General features: G+C 34.9%; 1 protein-coding gene across 1 annotated transcript in view; it reads left to right on the forward strand.

Moving 5' to 3' along the window:
• NEB (nebulin) overlaps positions 1 to 23,530 on the forward strand; it is a 235,194-nt gene that overhangs the window by 81,068 nt on the left and 130,596 nt on the right. Inside the window, exons 47-62 of the mRNA XM_044669878.1 lie at positions 859 to 963; positions 2,977 to 3,084; positions 3,540 to 3,851; positions 3,994 to 4,200; positions 4,807 to 4,911; positions 6,026 to 6,133; positions 7,308 to 7,619; positions 7,831 to 8,034; positions 9,324 to 9,428; positions 10,438 to 10,545; positions 10,914 to 11,225; positions 11,892 to 12,095; positions 13,133 to 13,237; positions 13,336 to 13,443; positions 15,000 to 15,311; positions 15,701 to 15,904. Coding sequence (XP_044525813.1) covers positions 859 to 963; positions 2,977 to 3,084; positions 3,540 to 3,851; positions 3,994 to 4,200; positions 4,807 to 4,911; positions 6,026 to 6,133; positions 7,308 to 7,619; positions 7,831 to 8,034; positions 9,324 to 9,428; positions 10,438 to 10,545; positions 10,914 to 11,225; positions 11,892 to 12,095; positions 13,133 to 13,237; positions 13,336 to 13,443; positions 15,000 to 15,311; positions 15,701 to 15,904 — 2,919 coding nt within the window. The remainder of the gene's footprint in view (positions 1 to 858; positions 964 to 2,976; positions 3,085 to 3,539; positions 3,852 to 3,993; positions 4,201 to 4,806; positions 4,912 to 6,025; positions 6,134 to 7,307; positions 7,620 to 7,830; positions 8,035 to 9,323; positions 9,429 to 10,437; positions 10,546 to 10,913; positions 11,226 to 11,891; positions 12,096 to 13,132; positions 13,238 to 13,335; positions 13,444 to 14,999; positions 15,312 to 15,700; positions 15,905 to 23,530) is intronic.

Here is a 23,530-nt window from a genome sequence, read left to right on the forward strand (position 1 = left end):
CAGATGAGGAAATTAAGGCAAATGGGGTTACACAGTTAGTAACTGAGGACAGATTTGAACTTAGGTTCTCTTGACTCAGGTCTGATCAGTATGCCACATGGCTACCCCATTATTACTTAAATTGTATGAAATGTGTATCTCTATAAATATACATGTTTTTGGATAAGCATGTCATATACTTATTGTTCTAAAAGTCTCCATGCAGTTTAAAATTACTATAGAAATTCTTCAACTTGAAGAGCAGGACTCAGTGACAGTTAATTAAGTTTGGGAAACAGCAGTGACCTATGGATAAATCCTCCACATTACTGATGTAGGAAATGCTTTAAGAACTATAATGAGATAAATGCAACTTCCATTCTATACTACTTACCTTGCATGAATTGGAAGTGCCTTGTTGCTGTGAGGGGTCAAATGATAGTTTGTGAGAGTCGGGGGGCCCTATGGCCCACTGTGCAGATGTTGGCATGCAGAGAACCTGCTCTTACCAACTGAAGTACTCTGATATGGTGAGAAGAAAGAAAGAAAGAAAGAAAGAAAGAAAGAAAGAAAGAAAGAAAGAAAGAAAGAAAGAAAGAANAGGAAGGAAGGAAGGAAGGAAGGAAGGAAGGAAGGAAGGAAGGAAGGAAGGAAGGAAGGACCCTTGTAACAAATGGACACAGTCAAGCAAAGCAAATTCCTACATTGGGCATGTACAAAAATGTATGACTCATTTTACATCCTGAATCCATCATATCTATTTCAGAAAATGAATATCATGTTTCATTTCTGGTCCTCTAGATCTTGGTTTGTCACTGCACTGATCAGTGTTCTCCAAGAGGTTTTTGATTCTAATTTCACTAATTTTGGGTTTTCTAGCATCTCTACAAACAAGCTTGGGAAGCAGATAAGACCAAAGTTCATATCATGTCGGATCATCCTCAGATTGTTTTGGCAAAAGCAAATGCAATTAACATGAGTGATGTAAGTATGTTTGTCCCAAATGTATTTTCCCTATCTTTGCTATTAGAATCTATTAATTCACTGATTCATTAGATAAGCAAGTATTTATTAAGCATCTATTATATACATAGTACTGTGCTCTCAGGTGATGCTGTAAGGATATAAAAGGAGGCATTGAACTTTTAGTAAAGACTTCTGTGTCTAAGGAAGATGATGATGGTATTCCAGTCAGGAAATAAAAAACCATGTCCTTTTGCATACTGTGTTTATCCTCCTTGTTAGTTGGATGTAGGATTGATGATGGAATGGGGCCGAGATGCATAGAGATCTAAAACTCTGAAAAAGTGGCAGTACAAATGTGTGACAATAGAAATCTATGGCTTAATTTCCTTTAACACTAAGGAGGAACACTGGCAGCAGGAGAAGATAAGAGAGAAGAGGAGGTATAAGTCTGAGCTTTCATTTCTTTTAACTGAATTTGCTCATCTGGGTAAAATTCACAAGTTGAAAAGAAAGGCAGAATAGGACTCTAGGATGAGGAAATGCCGTACTTTATATTATAGTGATGGATATTTTCTTTTTCCTCTCTTTGCCTAACTGGAATTGGTACATAATTTTTCTTTTCCAAAAAAATTTTTCCTTGGTTGAGATTCCTTTCATGAGGTTTAGGAATCACTGACATTCTTAGAGTCGCACAATTCCATATATTTAAAAGAACCAATTAAAACATTATTAGTTTGGTTTGAAGTATCACTGAATATATGGATTTTGCTCTCTCTGTCCTTTAATTTTGATCTTGCTATATGACATCAATACAGTAGTATTGCTACCTAGTTTTTGATTCAACCTGTGACACTCGTGTATGTTCTTTGACAAATAGCTGATACTCTCTGGGCTACATTTCTTTCAACAGAAAGATAAAAATGAGATTGAACTAGACGACTTTTTGAGAACCCTTTTTCTTCCTTCATCCTTCCTATATTTTTCTTTATTCTTTTCTTCCTTGTTTTCTTTCTCTTATTCTTCCTTCTTTCACTCTCCATTTCTTTTTATTTTATTTTATTTTTTCATTCCTCTCTTCCTTTCTTCCTTCCTCTTTCTTTTTCTCTATTTCTTCTTTCTTTCTTTCCTTCCTTCTAATTTCAGTCTTTTAATGACACTCATGTTAGAACCTATGAGTTCCCAGGTCCTGCTATCCTATTCTCTCATCAGACCACATCTCTGAAGTATCAAGTTTAGTTTAAGATGCTACATTTTGTAAATGACACTAATATGCTACTAGACATGTCTAAGGGAGTCAGATCAGAAGAGTAAGGTAACAGGTGATCATATGAGGCAGATTGGTTAGGATATTTAGCCTGAACAAAAGAATCCTTTGAAGGGACATAATCACTGTCCTCAAAGGCTTGAAGGCTTGTTCTGCTCAGTTCCAGAGGGCAGAATTAGGAACCCTTAGTAGAAATTGGAGAGAAGCAGATTTTAGGTAGCTCAGAGGAAATTACAGTTGGACAAAAAGAGGAGAAGTTTTCCATGGTTACATGATACATGTTCTTTTCCAATTTTTGACACCATAAAGAGCATGGCTATAAATATTTTTGTACAAGTCTTTTTTCCCTATGATCTCTTTGAGGTATAAATCCAGCAGTGGTAAGGCTGGATCAAATGGCAGACAGTCTTTTAAAGCCCTTTGGGCTTAATTCCAAATTGCCATCCAGAATGGCTGGATCAATTCACAACTCCACCAGCAATGCATTAATGTCCCTATTTTGCTACATCCCAGGAGGAAGTAGTTCTTAAAGCAAAAGCTGGGTAACCATTTATTGCAATGTTGCAGAGATGGTTCATTTGGCTTCTGAGGTCCTTCCATTCCCCATATTCTGTAATGTTCTGGAACCTTCATCCTATGCAACTTTCACACCAACACTAGAGCATTCTATTCAAAAGAAAAAGGACCCCATTAAGCATAATTCTTTTTTTTTTAAGATTGAAGATTTCCCATCTTTTAGGGGGGGAAATATCTCTTTCTCTTTACAGAAACTATACAAACTTTCCTTGGAAGAGGCGAAGAAGAAGGGATATGATCTCAGAACTGATGCAATTCCTATCACTGCTGCCAAAGCTTCCAGAGATATTGCTAGTGATGTAAGTCTAAATGAAAACAATCACCTGAACCTTTATTTCTCCCTACAATCACAATTCATCAAGATTGTCAGCAGGCACAGTTTCTCTTCAGTGTTTCCAGAAGTCAATTAGTCCATCTTGTCTATGCATGCACTAAATTCCTCTATTTTGTCTATGAAGTCTATAAATTGATACATCAATCTTCAATGAACGAAACTCATTTATTAAAGAGTCCTGCATTCTATAGAGTCCAAAAAAGCAATTTAATAATGTTATGATGATCCATTCCTTAAGAATAGGTCCTTACCCGACATTCAGTTGCCCTGACTTAGATTTTCCAGAAGAAAAATCAGATGGACAAACTCCATTTTTTATGCCTCATTCATCACCCTGTGAATTAGCATTGTTTAATATCCTTTTTGCTTTGATTTTTATTCAGGAGAAGTTCTCTGACATATTTCTTATTTTCTTCACAGTATAAATACAAATATAATTATGAAAAAGAGAAGGGCAAGATGATTGGTTTCCGTAATCTTCAAGATGACCCTAAACTAGTCCATTACATGCAAGTGGCTAAGATGCAGTCTGACCGGGAATATAAGAAAAACTATGAGAATACCAAAACCAGCTACCATACTCCTGCTGACATGCTCAGTGTCACAGCAGCCAGGGATGCCCAGGCCAACATAAGCAACACTGCCTACAAACATTTGATTCACAAGTACATCCTCCTTCCTGATGCAATGAACATTGAACTGACCAGGAATATGAATCACATTCAAAGTGAAGTAAGCATCCATTTCCTTTTGGGTTGTGGATTGTTGATCCCAAGATATGAAAAGAGATGGCATCTTTCTGTTTAAGCAGACAAATTCTTGTATCAAAGGATGGGCAAAGGTAAGGTAGAATTTTTTATTCTTCTCTTTATAGAATGAATATAAACAGGACTACAACGAATGGTACAAAGGTGTTGGCTGGAGTCCAGCGGGATCTCTGGAAGTAGAGAAGGCCAAGAAAGCTACTGAATATGCGAGTGACAGGAAATACCGTCAGCACCCTAGCAACTTTCAATTCAAGAAACTGAGTGACTCTATGGACATGGTGCTTGCAAAACAGAATGCACACACCATGAACAAGGTAAAATACATTTCATTCATTCTGAATTAATTCCCCTCTTGTTCATCCTGCCAAAAAAAAAAACCTACTGTAGAAAGAAAGGGATGTTTTGGCAGAACTCTTGTTCTTCATTTGGATCCTTTAATATCATTCTCATTTATAAACAGCTGAAAATTAATCCAGAGTATCTTCTCTTCTTTTCTTCTATTTTCCTCTCTCTTGTATTACTTTGCCTTTTTCCCTTAAAATTTGCCCTACTTTTTATTCTTCCTCCCAAAATTCCAAAGTTGGATTGGCATGAGGTTAGAGGGGCTGAGGAGTTATTGGTAGGGAATATAATGCAAAGAAGCCTGATTGGTAGACAATAATTCTAATACCTGTTCCTCTTCATCTACCCTTATCCTTGATGAAATTTTAATGCAAAACTGATTATTTATTATATGATTGTTATACATACTCCTCTGCCTTGGAACCAATACACAATATTGATTCTAAGATGGAAAGTAAGGGTGAAGTAAAAGAAAAAAGGAATTAAAAATAGAAGTAATGTTGACATGAAACTTTTAAAAAAGACCTCCCCACCCTATATGATTATCCTAATGATTTTCCTATTCTGTTTCTCTTTAGCATTTATATACTATTGATTGGAACAAAGATAAGACACAGATTCATGTTATGCCAGATACACCAGATATTCTACAGGCCAAGCAGAACCAAACGTTGTATAGCCAGGTAAAGATATTTAAAGCTCCTTGATGTTAAGTATAAAAATTTCTTTTTAGACTTTGTCAAAAATATTGATTACTTTAATTGAGGACATGTTATAGAAACATAGAATGAAAAGAAGTAAAGTACTAAAAAAATTCAATTTAATTACTTTTACATACTCCAATATAGCTCCCATAAATAAATTTGACTAGCCCCTCAAAAGGATATTTTTGCTATCAATTTATCATATATATCACTTGATCAGATCATACCTTAATCTCTGTGACCAAATCTTGAACTGAGAAGTTGCTTAGCAATAGTAGAAAAAGTACTTTAAATTATCCTTTTTCTTCTTGCTCCAATAATAGACACAGCCAAAAGTGATGAACTGACTTAGGACTCTCAGAGATTCTAATTTCACACTTTGCTATTTCCAGTCATAAAACCTCAATGGCAGGGGGCAGCTGGGTAGCTCAGTGGATTGAGAGCTAGACCTAGAGACGGGACGTCCTAGGTTCAAATCTAGCCTCAGACACTTCTCAGCTGTGTGACCCTGGGCAAGTCACTTGACCCTCATTACCTACCCTTACCATTCTTCTGCCTTGGAGCCAAGACGGAAGTTAAGGGTTTAAAAAAACACCTCAATGATGATAATGAAATATTTTGGCATACTCACCAATAATGGTCAAAACAACTGTAAGGAATCAATCAACAAATATTTCTTAAATGCCTCCTGTGTACCAGGTATTGTTTCAAGTGGGATAAAATGACCTCTACACACATAGAATCCAAGAGTCACTGCCTGCAAAAACTTTATATTCTATTTGGGAAGAAAACAAGTGCATACTTAAGTTTATATAACTGTAGGTTTAAAAAAAAGGTTCCCTGTGACTATAATGTGCCTTTCAAGCTCATGTCAGACTGGGTAAAATTATTGGAAACTAAATGAAAATGCATATTTACTGAATGTTGAGACTATGAAAAATGATTTTAAAGAAATGCCCAAATGGTCTCTTATCCTATGTTTCCAAGTTATAAAAGATGCTAGAATATGGCTATGCTTTCTTTAATTATATTTATGTTTTAAAAATCTATTTAAAATCAAGAGAAAATAACAAAAAATGTCTTTTAATTTTAGAAACTATATAAACTTGGATGGGAAGAAGCATTAAAGAAAGGCTATGACCTCCGACCTGATGCACTCTCAGTCCAATTAGCCAAAGCTTCACGGGACATTGCCAGTGATGTAAGTAACATATCAAATGCTGTTCCATCACCTCTGTCTGAAACTATGACTGGTTTTTACATGAACAGTTGCCATCAACAATAATTATTTAAACTACATTCAGGAAGACTATTTTTCTAATCTAAATTTTAGCCTTTAAAAATACTTCGTTTCTGACATCCAGACATTAGCTATTCTTTCCAGGTTTGTGGTATTTGTAAATTTAATATATTTCCCTTCTGTGTCTTCATTTAGAGTTATTGATAGAAAATGTTGAACAAGAAACCTTAAAACCAAAATTAGTTACAAAAAATCCATTTACAATTATGTAAAAAGTGTGCTTCTTTTTTGTGAATGCCTAAAATCATACTAAAGTGGATATTTTTGAGCATTTTTATGTCATCCCCTTCTAGTAGTCAGTAAAGTTTATTTACCCTTTCCCAAAATAATGTTTTAGTTACATAAAATAGAAGCCAATTAAAATGAAATATAGTTACTAACATTTTTTAAAAATTCATAGATTCCAGGTTAAGAAGTCTTGTCCTACAGGTATGGCTATGAATGTTGATGATCTAATAAATTCTCTTCAGGAAGCCATGGATCTACATAAACACTCTGTAATCTGGCACTCTCTTCTCTTTCTTTTTCTTTTTAAACCATTACCTTCTGTCTTAGAATCAACACTATATATCAGTTCCAAGCAGAAGAGCAGTAAGGGCCAGGCAATTGGTATTAAGTGACTTGCTCAGGGTTATACAACTAGAAAATGTCTGGGGCTGGATTTGAACACAGGACCTCCCATCTCCAGGCATGGTACTCTATCCACTGAGCCACTTAGCTGTCCCTCAATCCTCTCTCTTCAATGAGTATACCATGACAGATATTGTGACATGTCTTCCTGTAATCTAGATAAGCTTTTTTGACAGTCTAGTCTATCCCTCTGGCTCTACTTAGGTTTTGCTATGTCAGAAAAATAGATGCCCCTAAATATCTCCACAATCCCCCTTGGTCATCTGTTTCCATTTATATCACTAAATACCCCACACAAAATACTTATGTGACTTACTAACATAGTATAGAGAGATTTCCACATATTTAGACTTCGAAGAAGAGGGCATCATTCAGACTTAGGAGATTTGAGTGAACTTGCTTTGTCTTTGTGTTAATTTTTCAAAATCATATTGTGTGATTTCAGTATAAATACAAGGAAGGTTACCGTAAACAACAAGGCCACCATATTGGATTCCGTAGCATTCAAGATGACCCTAAGCTGGTACTATCTATGAATGTGGCCAAAATGCAGAGCGAGAGAGAATACAAGAAGGACTTTGAGAAATGGAAGACCAAGTTTAGCAGCCCAGTGGACATGCTGGGAGTCGTTTTAGCCAAGAAATGTCAGACATTGGTCAGTGATGTAGACTACAAGCATCCCCTACACCAATGGACGTGTCTGCCAGATCAGACAGCTATTATTCAAGCTAAAAGAGTCTATGAACTACAGAGTGAAGTAAGTTTCATTTAATGAAAACATTATAAAATGCTATTGTTATTATATTAAGTAAAATATTACATTTCAAAGGATTAGTTATTTTATAGAAGAGAAAGCAAACAAAACTATTAATGGTATTTACTTTATGATGCATGCTAGAAAAAAGTTCAGTAAGATACTATAAAAGAAAAATAACACGCCTTGTTGAATGTGATTTGTCCCCTCACAGAACATGTACAAGTCTGATCTCCAATGGCTCAGAGGGATAGGATGGAGTCCATTGGGTTCTCTGGAGGCTGAAAAGAACAAGAAGGCTTCAGAGATCATCAGCGAAAAGAAATACCGGCAACCAGCAGACAAGAACAAATTTACCAGTCTTCCTGATGCCATGGACATAGTTTTGGCAAAGACAAATGCCAAAAACAGAAGTGATGTGAGTTGCTTTAGGAGACAAATTATATTTTGGAGAGAGATATTTCATACTTGCATGTTTTAATGAATATTTTCATCATCACATTCTGAATCAAGTAATGAGTGGGTTGTTTTTTTTCTTACTCAAGACAAATGTGAGGGAACTGATGTAATGACAACTGTAAGTCCTTCTAGTTGACTTATATGCATATAATTTAGTAAAATAGAGACAAATTTTGTCTGAGTCAGATTTCTAAGAACTTATGGTTTTCATTTCCACCTCCAACCCAACTCGTTGACTCTTTAAATGGCAAGGTAGCAGTATGGATTCCCTTCTACACCTGTTTCTTTTAAATATCTGAACCAAAAGCCTAATCCTAGAACCACAGGAGGTTGAGTAACTACACCGTGATTCTGAAGCTAGGAGAAAAGGCTAGGTTTAAAGGATTCTAGAGACAAAAAGGACTTGAGTCATCTCGATCTGATTTTATAAGAGGAAACTAGATACAAAAACTTGATTTGTAAAACTTTTGTACCAACGCAGATTAAACAATTACTGTGTGGTTTACAGTTTTAAGTAGTTGCCTGGGACACTCTGAGGCTAAATGACTTGCTTCTGATCACCTAGCTAGCTAGTGGAGGAGCTAAAATAGAATCCAGATATCTTAACTCTGAATTCAACATGCTTTCTACCCATACCATACTGTGGGCAACTTATTAGATAATCAAGTCCAGGGCTAAGAAATACATTGGTTATTTTTGAAAATGACTAAAGTTGATTACTATTCAACTCAATCTATTTTGACATATATTATTAAGTCTTTATAGCAAGCATAGAAATGACAACACATTATTGTAGTTAGAAGGCTGACCTGAAAATTAAGAAGACTTTTTTGTGGTCCTGACACACTAGCTGGGTAGCCCTGGGCAAGACACTTAATCTCAGTTTCTTCATCTGTGAAATAGTAATAATCGCACTTTTTATGAGGGTTGTTATAAGAGTTAAATAATTTGTAGGCTATCTAGCCCAACCTACTCATGTTACAGATAGAATTCATAAAGGTTGTGATTTGCCTGGTGTCCTACAATATCTAAGCTGGGGACTTTGATTCTGAGCCCAGTATTCTTATTGTCCTGGGTTAACTATGGTTTAAAAGTCAAGAAATAAAATATATCTCTCCTTTCTGCTAAAGCATTTCTCTTAATAATGTCTCTGTTTAGCTCAAATGTGTTAATTTCGCTTGACAAATTAATATAACTATCTAATATTCTATTAGTTTTTACGAGAAAATCTTTTATTCCTCATTCTAGAGACTCTATCGAGAAGCATGGGACAAAGATAAGACACAAATCCACATAATGCCCGATACACCTGACATCATTTTGGCAAAAGCAAATTTGATCAACACAAGTGATGTAAGTTCAGTTTGAGAAATGTACTTTTCATGAGTTCATTAATCATTAAAGTTGCTGCCAGACTAGTCAATTGTTTTTTATTTTTAATTTAATATGTTTTTATTTTAATTTTAATTTTTAAAGTATATTAATTAATAAAATACTTAGGAAACTTGATTTCCCCATATCAAGATGTTGTGCTTTCTGGTTTTGAAGTAATGAGACATCTGCAAAAGATGAACACGTAAGCAAACTTAAATAGAATACCACTGTCATTTTCCCAAATCCAGAATTCTAAACCTCAATTTTTTAGAATGATTTTTGTGATGAAAATTCTAAAACATGATAGACCAAACTTTGAGCCCATGTAATATCTCAGGGCAGTCCAAATAAATGTATTGTTTGTTACATATGAATATCATGAAAATGTTAAACCAGTAACTGCTTCCCATGCTCAGAATTTAGGGTCAGCATGCATTAAAATATAGTCTAGACACACTAATTATGCGAGAAGTTGTTATTGAAATAGCAACTTCAACTCACAATTTTCTTCTGTATTCTTTAAAGCAACAATAACACACACACACACAAATCTAACTGTTCAAAAATGGCAAAGAGCACTTTGCTTTTATAAACAGTCATATAATTTTTGTTTGACATTAAGTAGTATATTTCAGCAGCCTTTTGGTTATATTCAGAGCTTATATGGTTTTAGCCTTCTACACTACTCATGTTTAAAAATTTTTTAATTCTATACTGTTACTGATTCCTTATGAGACCTCTTATAAGACACTGAAAACTAATAAGGAAAATAATATTTCATTGATGTATAGATGAGCATAGTGTCTTTCATTTTAAACTAAGAATGTTAAAAATGGAATTTATTCATTTCCAGTTTTCACTTGAGTACTCTGTCTCATCCATGTTATTTTCTTGGAATCTGAAAAAATTTATCACTTTGGCTCCACCAGATCATAAGTGATTTTTCAGGACAGCATTTGCTAAAATAATTATGTTCCTTTCTCAATAGAAACTTTACCGATTAGGCTATGAGGAGTTGAAGAAGAAAGGGTATGATCTTCCTATTGATGCCATACCAATCAAAGCAGCCAAGGCATCCAGAGAAATTGCAAGCGAGGTAAGTTTTAATGTTCGCTTTGTACCAACTTGATTATGATTTGACATTTTAGTTGAATTGTTCAAATCATTTCTAAGCTTAAAGCAAATCTCTTAAAGAGTATCCCATTACAACAGATGCCTCTATAGTTCTGGAATGTTATATGAAAGGAGAATATGTCCTTGATAAGTTTTTGACATGTGTACAATTGTATATTTTAATTTGATCCACATTTGAAATTTGAATTCAAACTTGAATCTCCTTGAAACAAATCTGTGAAATCAGTAAATTTACAAGCTTTCTGAATAAACTCCTGGAGTTAAAATTATCTATAATCTGCCAGATGGTGGTAATAATTCTGACCTGCTTTCTCCTTTATTTCTTCCTAGTACAAGTATAAGGAAGGCTATCGTAAGCAACTCGGCCACCATATTGGAGCCCGTGACATAAAGGATGATCCCAAAATGATGTGGTCCATGCATGTAGCCAAGATCCAGAGTGACAGAGAGTATAAGAAGGACTTTGAGAAGTGGAAGACCAAATTCAGCAGCCCAGTGGACATGCTAGGGGTTGTACTGGCCAAGAAATGCCAGATCCTAGTCAGTGACATAGATTATAAACATCCTTTGCACCAATGGATATGCCTACCTGACCAGAATGATGTTGTACATGCCAGGAAAACATATGATCTTCAGAGTGATGTAAGTTTAAGTTTTTGACTGGTCAATAGCAAAGCACTTCTCTGCATTTTTTATCTTCCATGGGCATCACCTCACTGTGGGGTAGGGTCAGTTTTCAAGAGCTTAACACAACGGCCCTAGTTTTCATATAATTGTGACATTTGGAGTTGGAAAGGACCTTAGAGATAACTTGGTCCCAACTTCTCATATTATAAATAGAGAAAACAAGGCCCTAAAAACTTAAATAACTTGCCCTTTAGCACACATGTAAAAAAATAGCAGAACTGGGATTCAAAGTCACTTCCTGTAATTCCATGTCAGTAATTCTTCATCTACACCTCAACCAACTCACTGCACAAACATTTCTCTTCACAAGGTGAAATTTCTAGAAGCACTATCCATTCAACTAATGTTCAAAATAATCTTCTGTTGGCAGTTTTAAAAATGCATAATAATTAAGAATGGTTTGAGTGTGCTCTTTGGGGTAAGAATATATGTTTTTAGTGATATCTTTATTCTGATGTTTGCAATTTATGATTGTGATTTTAATGGCTGCAACTTATTCTATAACTTCTCAAAGTAAAGTCTCTAAAAGAATGAAAATATAAGCTAACAAAAATTTTTAAAAATATTTCCCTGAATTTATTATGGTTTTTATATTAACTGGTTTTTAATCTAACATTTCAGAACCAGTACAAGGCAGATCTCCAGTGGCTAAGAGGCATTGGCTGGTCCCCTAGTGGTTCCCTTGAGGATGAGAAGAATAAAAGAGCAACTTCAATTCTGAGTGACCACATATACCGTCAGCACCCAGATAAATTCAAATTTTCTAGTCTTATGGACTCCATGCCTATGGTTTTGGCAAAGAACAACGCTATAACTATGAACCATGTGAGTTTTTTCCTTATTTGGGGGGGAGGGTAGTTTTATTTTTGTATAATTTATGGAAACATCAATATACCTATCTCCTGTCACATAAAGTATGTTCCATGAAAAATTATTTGTAAAGCAAAAAACCATTTAATGAAATTTGTCTTTCTATTCATTTTAATGAGGAAAATTATGAAGCATCCTGGACTTTCTCCATAGCCTATTTTTCACTTATAAATGCCCAAATAATAAATAGATAAATGGGACTTTAATTAACAGTAATTATATAAAGGAGAAAAATTGTGTGTCAATGTTGAGCTTGTGATAAGGGGAATGAGTGAACTTGCTACTGGAAGGCAACGAAGAAGACCTGCCACCATTTGGAATCTCGGTTTCCTCTGAGTGGAAGCCATTTGCAGAGATGTTAGAAGAGGATCTGCAATTCCTGAGGTGGATTCTTAAATTCTTCTTAGGCAGATGATTACAAGTGGTGGTGAGAAAAATATAAATGGAAGATTGCTTTGCCTCTCTAGGTTTATAGTGTAGAACTCACCATAGTAGTATATTGTTTTAGTGTTTCCCAAGGTAGTTTCATTGTGACCTTCAAACTATATAGAACTGACAGACTCCAACTCTCACCTTCTTCCTATTCTATATATTGTATTATGCTGAGTATATGTTCTCCTGTCTGCTACATAAAGGAATTTTCCTCTCGTAAAATAGTGAGTAGGAGTTGCCTTTCATAAAAGAAGTAGAGTTAAAAATGGTTATCTCTTACAGCTGTCTGTTATAGCAAAAATCCATAAAGTTAGTATTAGCAAATAAAGGATAGAAATATTTATTTTTGTAAAAGCATAATGATTTAAAATTTCTTCATTTAATATTAATAATATATCTTATGGAAACTTACTATCCCCTACCAGGTTAGAACACTCTAAAGATGCTGACACCTATTTATTATATTATTATACTTAGAAAAAGGAAAGTGTTTTAGCAGGCTGGTTCATTTCTATGTCATCCTTTTGATTCAACATGACATGTCTTTGTATTTGTTTCAGCGTCTCTATACCAAAGCATGGGATGCAGATAAAACCACCATCCATATTATGCCAGACACCCCTGAAGTTTTACTGGCAAAGCAGAATAAAATTAATTACAGTGATGTAAGTGACTATGTTGTACTACTTTGATGTTTTGAATATTAAAAGTTTTTTTCTAAAAATAATTTTTTCACACAAACCTCTATTTATCATTATCTTAGAAACTATATAAACTTGGCTTGGAAGAGGCCAAACAGAAAGGCTATGATTTGCGGCTAGATGCCATCCCCATCCGGGCAGCTAAAGCCTCCAGAGATATTGCAAGCGAAGTAAGTAAATCCATGCAATGTTTCTCCATCACCTTAGCTAAAAAATGTCTCAATATCCTGTATTTGCAGCATGGCAAATGTATACTGGAACTCAGGCTCTCACAACACATCCATCACTCTAGAAAATTTTCAAATTAAAGTTAACATAAGTAGGCATAGTGAAATTCTCAAACTCTACCTGCCTGAAAAAAAAAATGCAAAGAAACATAGCCTCGAAAACTATAGTTCCACACTTCTTTTCAATGATAAAAAAAGATATATCACCTCACTTGAGGATTATATCTTGGCTGATCCATATGAAGAATATATTTGCCAAAATTTCCCATATGTTGTTGCATTTACTTCAAAGTTCATACTTGAGCTTGGAAGGTCTATGTGCTTTACTGGGCTAAGAATAATGTTAGACGCTATTCCATTCAGAGTCTTTCCATCAACTACATGTCCCTCCCTCTGTGCCTGGTGAGATTGAACAGGGAATCACAGTCATAAAAGGTATCATTACCATCTAGTTCAACTAATTACCAACTAAGAAACTCCTTTACAACACACCTGACAAAGATCATCCAGCCTTTTGCAGGGAAGACCATCAGCAAGGAAAACCCAGTACATCCTTCCAGAGAAAATCCAACTTTAGGATATGACAAATTATGAAGAAGTTTTTCCTGACATCAAGCCTAAATCTAGTTCTTTTCTACTTCTATCTGTAACTCTGAGTTCTACCTTTAAGAACAAGTAGAATCAGTCTAATCACTCCTCTTCACAGCAGCCATTCAAATATATGAAGATAACTATCATCTCTGTTCTCTCTATACCCTCATATTTTCATCTTGAGGTTAAAGATCCCCAGTTCATTCAATCAGTCCTCTTATGGTATATTGTCTAGTTCCTCTAATAGCCCAGTTATGATGCTCTGGACACTCTCCTGTTTGTCAATCTGTCACTGTAAACCTTTACTCAAAATTCTAGAAGCACCTGAAATGCTAGAATATTTTCCAACCTTATAAGTAGAAAAACCCCAAATCTAGGATAATCCCTCTTACATCTTAATCCACTCTTGTGTTTCCTTTTCCCCAAAATATTAAGAAATAAATATCAAGTTAGACATTTCCCCCCAGAACTCTAGTTGTAAATCTTCTTTTTATCCCCCTAATTTAACTGTTTTTCACTAAATGTTTCTCTAATGTCTCACCATGGAATAAAGACACCAAGGATATTTTTAAGGGTACACCAATACAATGAACATTGTATTAGGTCCTACCTATCTGAAAAGCCTTTAAATGGCTTCCATAATAGGCTTTATGGTCACCAAAGGACCAGCCTATTTAAGTTCAACAAGGTTCACCACTATGGGAGGTGGCCAATAGATGATGTATTTGGGAGAATCACAAAGCTTGATACCTTACTTAGGCTCAAAGATGATTACAGTAGTACGGTAAAGGGCATGCCCACACAGACTAAATAACAGATTCCTGAAGTACTAGTGATATTATATAAAACAAGTAAATCAGGACTTTAGCTATTGCTTGCTATGATAGCAAATCTTTTCTACCCTCTAGTACAAATACAAAGAAGGTTATCGTAAGCAGCTTGGTCACCACATTGGAGCCCGAGCCATTCATGATGACCCCAAGATGATGTGGTCTATGCATATAGCTAAGGTCCAAAGTGACAGAGAATACAAGAAGGACTTTGAGAAATGGAAGACCAAGTTCAGCAGCCCAGTGGATATGCTGGGAGTTGTGCTGGCCAAGAAATGTCAGACATTGGTTAGTGATGTGGATTACAAGCATCCCCTTCACCAATGGACCTGCTTGCCAGACCAAAATGATGTCATTCATGCTCGCAAAGCTTATGACCTTCAGAGTGAAGTAAGTATTGACAACTATAACATAAATTTAGAGAAAACAGTTGATCAAAAACCCATGCAAAATATAGCAGTAGATACCCCAAACTTCATCATCGGATCTGTGAGGAAAGGAAAATGTTTTCCTTTCCCAACACTACTGATGGTTTTCCCTGAATAGATGCTAATGGTGTAGTTGAGGCAGATAGATAAATGAATAGATAGACAGACAGATAATTATTTTCTTTGAGAACACTTTCTAATTTAACTAATTGGACATAAATTAAGACAATAGCATGCCTAATATTCAGATTAATTTTTATAAAAGTTTGTTTACATTAACTTTCATATGTTTTTAATATAAGTACTCATGACCATTTCAAAGATAGGCTTCATTACTATTTATGTCAACAGAATTTATACAAGTCAGATCTCCAGTGGATGAGAGGCATTGGCTGGGTGCCAATTGGTTCTTTGGATGTTGAAAAATGCAAAAGGGCAACAGAGATTTTGAGTGACAAGGTCTACCGGCAGCCTCCAGACAAACTGAAATTTACCAGTGTGACTGATTCTCTGGAACAAGTGTTGGCCAAGAATAATGCCATCACCATGAACAAAGTGAGTCCTCAGATTTCTGAAAGAAAAAAAGTCTATGTTTCTAAATGAATTCAGAAAATGTAGAAAAAAATCAGTAAAGAAAAAAAGTTGAATGTTAAATAGTAATTGTATGGCACTTGTGATTTTCTCTAAGTATTTACCAATATTTGTTCTTTGATGTTTCTGAAACTTGGTTTTAGAACAAGAATCCTTGGCCCATTGAATAAAACAATAGACTTGGAGTCAGAACACATTGACTAAGCCTCAGATATTGAACAGGAGTGTAGCCGTGGGCAATTCACTTAACATGGCTCTTGCTTTTCTCATTTGTAAAATTAGGACAATAATAGCACCTTCCTCTCAGGGTTGTTGTGAGGTTAAAAAAAATGATATGGTAAAGTGCTTTGCAGAACTTAAAGAGCTATATAAGTGGTAGCTATTGTTAACATTATTATAAAGAAAATTCATTTTCTTTTTGCATTATTAGAACATTTCATGGCATCTGAAGTTATATATGTTTCCTTCTTACCAGATACTTAAGTAGTTGTTATATGAATCAAGCCCCCGTTAGAATTTTCATTCATCTTTTCCAATATTCACTCATTCAAAAACCACTTACTATGTGCCCACTATGTGTTGTATACTATATTCCTACTATGTGCAAAACACATTGCTTAGCCGTGGGAGAGATGCCTAGGTAAATAACACATAGCTTTGCCTTTATGAATCTCATAATTTATTGTGGATGTGCATAAATACAATAAATACATGAATATTTTAATGTGATCAATTTAATGTTGAATAGATTGTGCAAAGAATTTAATGGAAATTTTTAAAAATACTATGCACAACGAAGGAAGGAAAGAGCATTTCCAAATTCATTGCTTCCAAAGTCATTCTATTCCTTTTGGAGAACAATTGTTTTAAAGTTATTTTAGTATAGAACATAAGCAATAGACAAATCCTTGTACTTCTTTTTTTTAAAAAACTACTTATGTGATTAAGAAAGTTCTACTAATTGATATTTTGTATCATTTTCTGATATATTTATTTCACTTATTTCCATGTAGCGTCTATACACAGAAGCTTGGGATAAAGACAAGACCCAAATCCACATCATGCCTGATACACCTGAGATTATGCTAGCAAGACTCAACAAGATTAACTACAGTGAGGTGAGAACAGATACAAGTCATTGATGTGTCCAGTATTTCTCTTCAGTTTTATTTTTAACACTTGCAATTAGCAATAAGCTAAATGTATATACAGTCCACCTTTCCCCAGGGCAGTAAGTCTAGAAGTGTAAAATCACATTTAGAACTGGCAAAAATTAGAATTAAGCTCAAATATTTTAAAATAACTATGATTAAAATATAATTACTTAAATTTTAGTCACCTAATTTGTAAATCATCATTTTTGATGTTTTTTTTATAAACTGATGATGAGCAAAATAAACAGAACCAGGAGAACAATTTATATACAAACAACATAGTAAACATAAGCAACTTTGAAAGCTATAAGAGCCTTCATCATTAAAATGCTAATCCATGCTTGGTCAAGGTTTGAGGATGAAACATACTATCCACATCCTGATTGAGAGGTGATAGATCTAGGGTATGAAATAGGATATATATTTTTGTATACAGCCAATGAGCTTTTTTTAATTATTCATATTTGACAGAAAAATTGCTCTTATTCTACTCCCAATTTTCACAGGGAATATATTCTAAACAATTCCTAAGGCAGATTATTTGCCATAGATCTGTAGTCTTGTAATTCTAATCTACATTTGCAAACTGATTATTTCTTTTTATTTTGAAAAGAATATAAAACTTCATAATTTCAGTTGGATAAACTCTCAAAAGTTACCTAGTTCAACTACTTCCAAAATCATCTAGCCCAGTGATTCCCAAAGTGGGTGCTACCACCCCCTAGTGGGTGCTGCAACGATCCAGGGAGGTGGTAATGGCCACACTTTTTTCTGTATTAAGTTCTATTCTGAGTTCAATAAATAGTTTCATAATTTCCAGGGGCACTAAGTGATATTTTTTCTGGAAAGAGGACGGTAGGCCAAAAAAGTATGGGAACCACTGATCTAGCCCAATCCCCACATTTTACTGATGAACAAAATGAGACCTAGAAAGGGTAAGTAACTTGCCCTAGGTCATATAGGAAGTTAATAATGGAGGTTCAATTTGAACCCTGGTTCCTTTCACCATATTGTAATGAATCATCTCATAATCTCAAGATCTCTTGAAAGAGGAGTTATTCTCCTTTCTATGATTAACCCCTTCTTTATTCATAGTTCATTCTCTTTTACCTCTTTTAATATCTTCCTTCATCATATTCCTACTCAAGCTAACCTTCTCTTGAACAATTTAAGACTTAACAAGTATGTAAGAAAGTCCACAGACTTGAATAAACAGAATAGTATTATTTTCTCCACATGCACCATTTGTACAAATCTAATAAGAGAAAAAATATAGAAAGTTTACTCCTCCTACAGTAAGTTGATTGCATGTACTTTTCTACAAGTTAAGTGATTCATTGCAGGCTTTTTGTCAATTTTTTGTTTTGAATGTGAATATTTCATTGCTTTTCCTTTTTTTAAACTTAGAGTCTATATAAACTTGCCAATGAAGAGGCAAAGAAGAAAGGCTATGACTTGCGAGTTGACGCCATTCCAATTGTGGCAGCCAAGGCATCAAGAGACATTGCCAGTGACGTAAGCTATCATTTTTTATCATCTGTCAGCTTTCTGAAGCAACACATTCACAAAGAAAGACAAAGTTAAAAAAAGAAATGTCCTTGACATTTAAAAATGTTTTGTGATGTATCATAGCAATTGATATTTTTAAAAGCTGAGTTTTGATTAAATGAAAACCATGAAGAGTGAAAAGATAGGGTTATAGTCTGCAAAACTTAATGGATTCAGTAAGGGCTGACTGAATGGTCAAAAAAGTAGGGGAAGCTAAGCTGATATGTTAAGCATTGGTGCATATGGATATGGAAATGAAAATGCCTGTAAGGACTTTCTTTTTTTTTTTTTTACCCTTGTACTTCGGTGCATTGTCTCATAGGTGGAAGATTGGTAAGGGTGGGCAATGGGGGTCAAGTGACTTGCCCAGGGTCACACAGCTGGGAAGTGGCTGAGGCTGGGTTTGAACCTAGGACCTCCTGTCTCTAGGCCTGACTCTCACTCCACTGAGCTACCCAGCTGCCCCCTAAGGACTTTCTAACTAAACTTTCACTGCTTTAGCATTTTTTATTCATCTGAATGCCAGCAGGTAGGATCAAGGTCAGTTGGTCTAGTGTTTCAACTGATAGCTTTGAAAAACATATATAATGTGTGCAAATTATAAATTATCGTCCTGCTGAAGTCATGGAAATAGGCTAGAAAGAGGCAGATAGATAGGTATAGATAGATAGATAGATAGATAGATAGATAGATAGATAGATAGATAGACAGACAGATGGAAAGACAGAAAGACAGACAGATAGAGGTAGATAGATAGACAGACAGACAGACAGATAGATAGATAGACAGATAGACAGAAAAACAGAGATAGATAGATGATAGATAGATAGATAGATAGATAGATAGATAGATAGATAGATAGATAGATAGATAGATAGAAAGAAAGAAAGAAAGAAAATTGGCTGGATGGAGAGAGAGACAGAGTCAGAGAGACAGACAGACAGAGAGACAGACAGAGAGAGAGACAGAGAGAAAGAAATAAAGAAATGAGAGGTAGAGAAGTTAAGAGTGGTGGATAGGACACCGAACTTTGAGTTACGGATCTTGCTTCAGAAGAATTTCTGAATTGGAATCTTGCTTCATAAACTTACTAGCTGTGACATCCATAACAAGTCTCATAATGTCTAGTGGTCTGTTTCCTTAGCTGTAAAGTGGGGATTGATATCTAGCTCACAGGTTTATTGTGAAGATCAAATGAGTTAACAATATATTTAAAGAATTTTACAAATTTTAAAACACTATATGTACTAGCATAAATTGGCAATCCTTAAACTTTCTGATCTCTAGACACTTTTACACTCTTATTTAGAACCTCCTCAAAGAGCTTTTGTTAGTGTATATCTATCAATGTTTACCACATTCAACATTAAAACATATTATTATTATTATTAAAATTGTTTTGACTTTGGGAATCTCCAGGGATCCACAGACCACATTTTGAGGCTCTTTGAAGGACAGATTCAAGCCTCTTCTAAACTTGTTATTCCTTGTAATAACTCTTGGCTCAGTACAAGTATTTAAGGGTTAGCCCACCAAGTGATACCATCATCCTTGTATGGTTCCTGTAGAGCAGTCCAATGGCTCTGTGGGGAGCCTTCCAGGCAGATGGAGAATTAGTTACACAGCCAAGACAAGCAACACAACGATGTGCTATGCTTTGCAAATGAAGCACATACCAATAAGCCCCTACCTTCTCCATAAATGATACATGGACTTTGTATCCACCAATCCACCAATAGGTAGTATTCTATGGTCATTCTTAGTCATCCATTTCAATGACCATGAAATATACCCAACATGATTGATGGAAGCAGAAAATGGATCTAGATTCCAAGCCTCATTAGCAGCAGGTTTAACCTAAGTATAAGTAGCTCATCACCACCATCAGAGTGCCAATGCCAAACTCTCTCTAACATCTGTTCTATCAAAATAAAGTCTGCTATAGAATAAGAAATTCTCCTTAATGACTATTACAGGCAACTTTTACCTTAAGAAAAAGCCACATAGCACTCCATAATTATAACCATGTTGTCACTTGTGATACTCAGAGTAGCAGACAGGACACAAACGCTACAGCTCGTCCAGTTGGCTTCCTGATGTCTGCCAGGTGATCACTCCCTCCCTCCTCATTCTAAGTGTTGGGCAGCATCCTAAATTCTGTACAACAGCTCTCTCACACTCTCTCTGGCTCATGACCAAAACCCTCTCCTCTGACACAGCCCCTTCCTTAGGGTCCTGCAAGTTCCTTCAAGTTCACTCCAGAACTTCAAATTAAACTCCAACTCTGAATAAAACCCTGTGAATGGAGATGGAACCTATATTTTCACCAAAATGGGAATTCATGGATGAGGAAATTCCCTCTACTAACAGAGTTCATCATCTTCCTTGTTATTTATAATCTTTTTTTTAAACCCTTACCTTCCATCTTAGGATCAATTCTATGCATTGGCAGAAGAGTGGTAAGGGGTAGGCAATGGGGGTTAAGTATCTTGCCCAGGGTCACACAGCTAGGAAGTGTCTGAGGCCAGATTTGAACCCAGGATCCCCTGTCTCTGGGCTTGGCTTTCATTCCATGAGCCACCTAGTTGCCTCTTGGTTTATAATCTTAAAGAGTTATCTGAAACATTGCCTGCCTTTAAAGAACTTACATTCTCTTGGTTCCCCAAATCCTTCATCCTCTCTGCACTCCTAGGAACCTCATAAACAAAACTTTATGGAATGGGTTATTCTAGGCAGTGAAGTCGTGCAAAAGACAGTGTGCTCAGTCTGGAGTCTGGAAGACCTGAGTTCAAATGTGATCTCGAACACTTACTTGCCAGGTGACCCTCGACAAGTCACTTAATTTTTCAACGTTTCAGATAATGCTTTAAATGATCTGGAAAAGGAAATGGCAAATCACTCCAGTATCTTTGCCAAGAAACCCCAAATGGGGTCACAAAGAGTCAGACATGACTGAAATACTAAACAATAGCAAGTTGTTATATTGTTGTGTTTTAACTAAATACATTTTTAAAACTTTTCTACTATATCTTATATATTCATATGTTATAGTTTGCTAAATATTATTTGTGGTAAAAGAAATATGTAGTAAGCTATAAAAACACTATATAAATATAATGGATGGGTGATGATTTTGATCATTTTTATGAAATAATGGGTATTATTGATCGAGTGTTGCCCCATATTACATAATTTCTATAGGAAAAATAACATCCTACTTAATCAAGAATGTAATCTAGTATACATTTAATATTTCTTACATTTAACTTACTTTTTCTCAACATAGCACTATTCTTTACCTATAGGATACTATTAGCTTTATCTAGTTATAAACTGTATTTTATTTAGCAGAAAATGTCGCATTAATATTACAAATACTCTGAGCTGATACTTATTTATAATATTGAATTCTGAGCTGATACTTATTTATAATATTGAATTCGGCTAAACTGAATACTGTCTTAAATAAGAGATATGGTCTATGCAGTTTGGAGTTTTCAGTTAGACATTTTGAGTTATTATTTATTGAGTGTTTATTTGTTATTATATAATTTGAGTTATTATATAATTAATATTTATTATATATTATGTGCTATATTATATATAATTATTACATAATTAATATTTCATTGCAGTACAAATACAAAGATGGCTATCGCAAACAGCTTGGCCACCATATTGGAGCCCGGGACATAAAGGATGATCCCAAGATGATGTGGTCTATGCATGTGGCCAAGATCCAGAGTGACCGAGAGTACAAGAAGGACTTTGAGAAATGGAAGACCAAGTTCAGCAGCCCGGTGGACATGCTGGGAGTTGTTCTGGCCAAGAAGTGTCAGATTCTGGTCAGTGACATAGACTATAAACATCCGCTACACCAATGGACCTGCCTGCCAGATCAGAATGATGTCATTCATGCTCGCAAGGCCTATGACCTACAGAGTGACGTGAGTAAAAATTTGAACTTTGAAATGTGGCAGTAATAGAAACTTTGTATGGTATGTGGAAATAAGCAGCAATTTAAAGGAAATAGAAATCATCTAAATAGTTTAGCACACTATCTATCATAGGCTCTTAGAAAATAGATGATCATTTAGCCTATCATGAGAATGCAATTCTAATTTAAAGTACCAACTAAAAGGAAACATGCCAACACATAGAAACTTCTTTTTTGCATATGGTGGAAATATTCCTTCACACATAGAAAATGCAAACATAAAATGTTTTTGCTTGCAAAAGATAGGAATAATTGTTGTATAACATTTTGAGTCAATGTGTTGTTTTAAAAGTTATTCTCTATTATGAGGTCTCTTATTGCTTTTATTAATATTTTAAGTTACACATAGATGCATTATTTTATAAGCTGGGCATATTTTATTTAAAAATCTATATTACTCTCAATATTCCAAATCTGCTAGAGGAAGATATCATCTTTGAATATTATTAGGGGATAAAGATACTCCCTTTAAATCAAGAATAATTGCTCTACAATTACATTTTTGCTCCTTTGAGCTATAAAAACTATTCCCAGAATCTCTACTCTTAAAGATAAACCTTGGTGGTATTCTTGTGGGATGAAAAGGGAAGTTTTTTTCATCTTCTTCAATTGTTACAATATAACACATGTCTTATTCTTTGCTTGATCCTATCTATTTAGTGGATAATGACTCAGCTCTGTGTTTTCTTACTATGTGGGGGAGTCACCAAATGTTATCAGAGCCAAATAGGAAATGGAAAGAAATATGTTTCTCAAGTCAGAGATTTAAAAAACACATTTTCATTGCTGGTATTGTGTACTGTGTAAATATTTGAAAGAAACAGTCATCATTAGAGAGCTTTGGAGAATTAAAAAGAATTTGCAATAATTATAAAGGATTTTATATTCATT

Source organism: Gracilinanus agilis, chromosome 3 (genome assembly GCF_016433145.1).
Source record: "Gracilinanus agilis isolate LMUSP501 chromosome 3, AgileGrace, whole genome shotgun sequence".
In the NCBI taxonomy this organism is placed as follows: Eukaryota; Metazoa; Chordata; class Mammalia; order Didelphimorphia; family Didelphidae; genus Gracilinanus; species Gracilinanus agilis.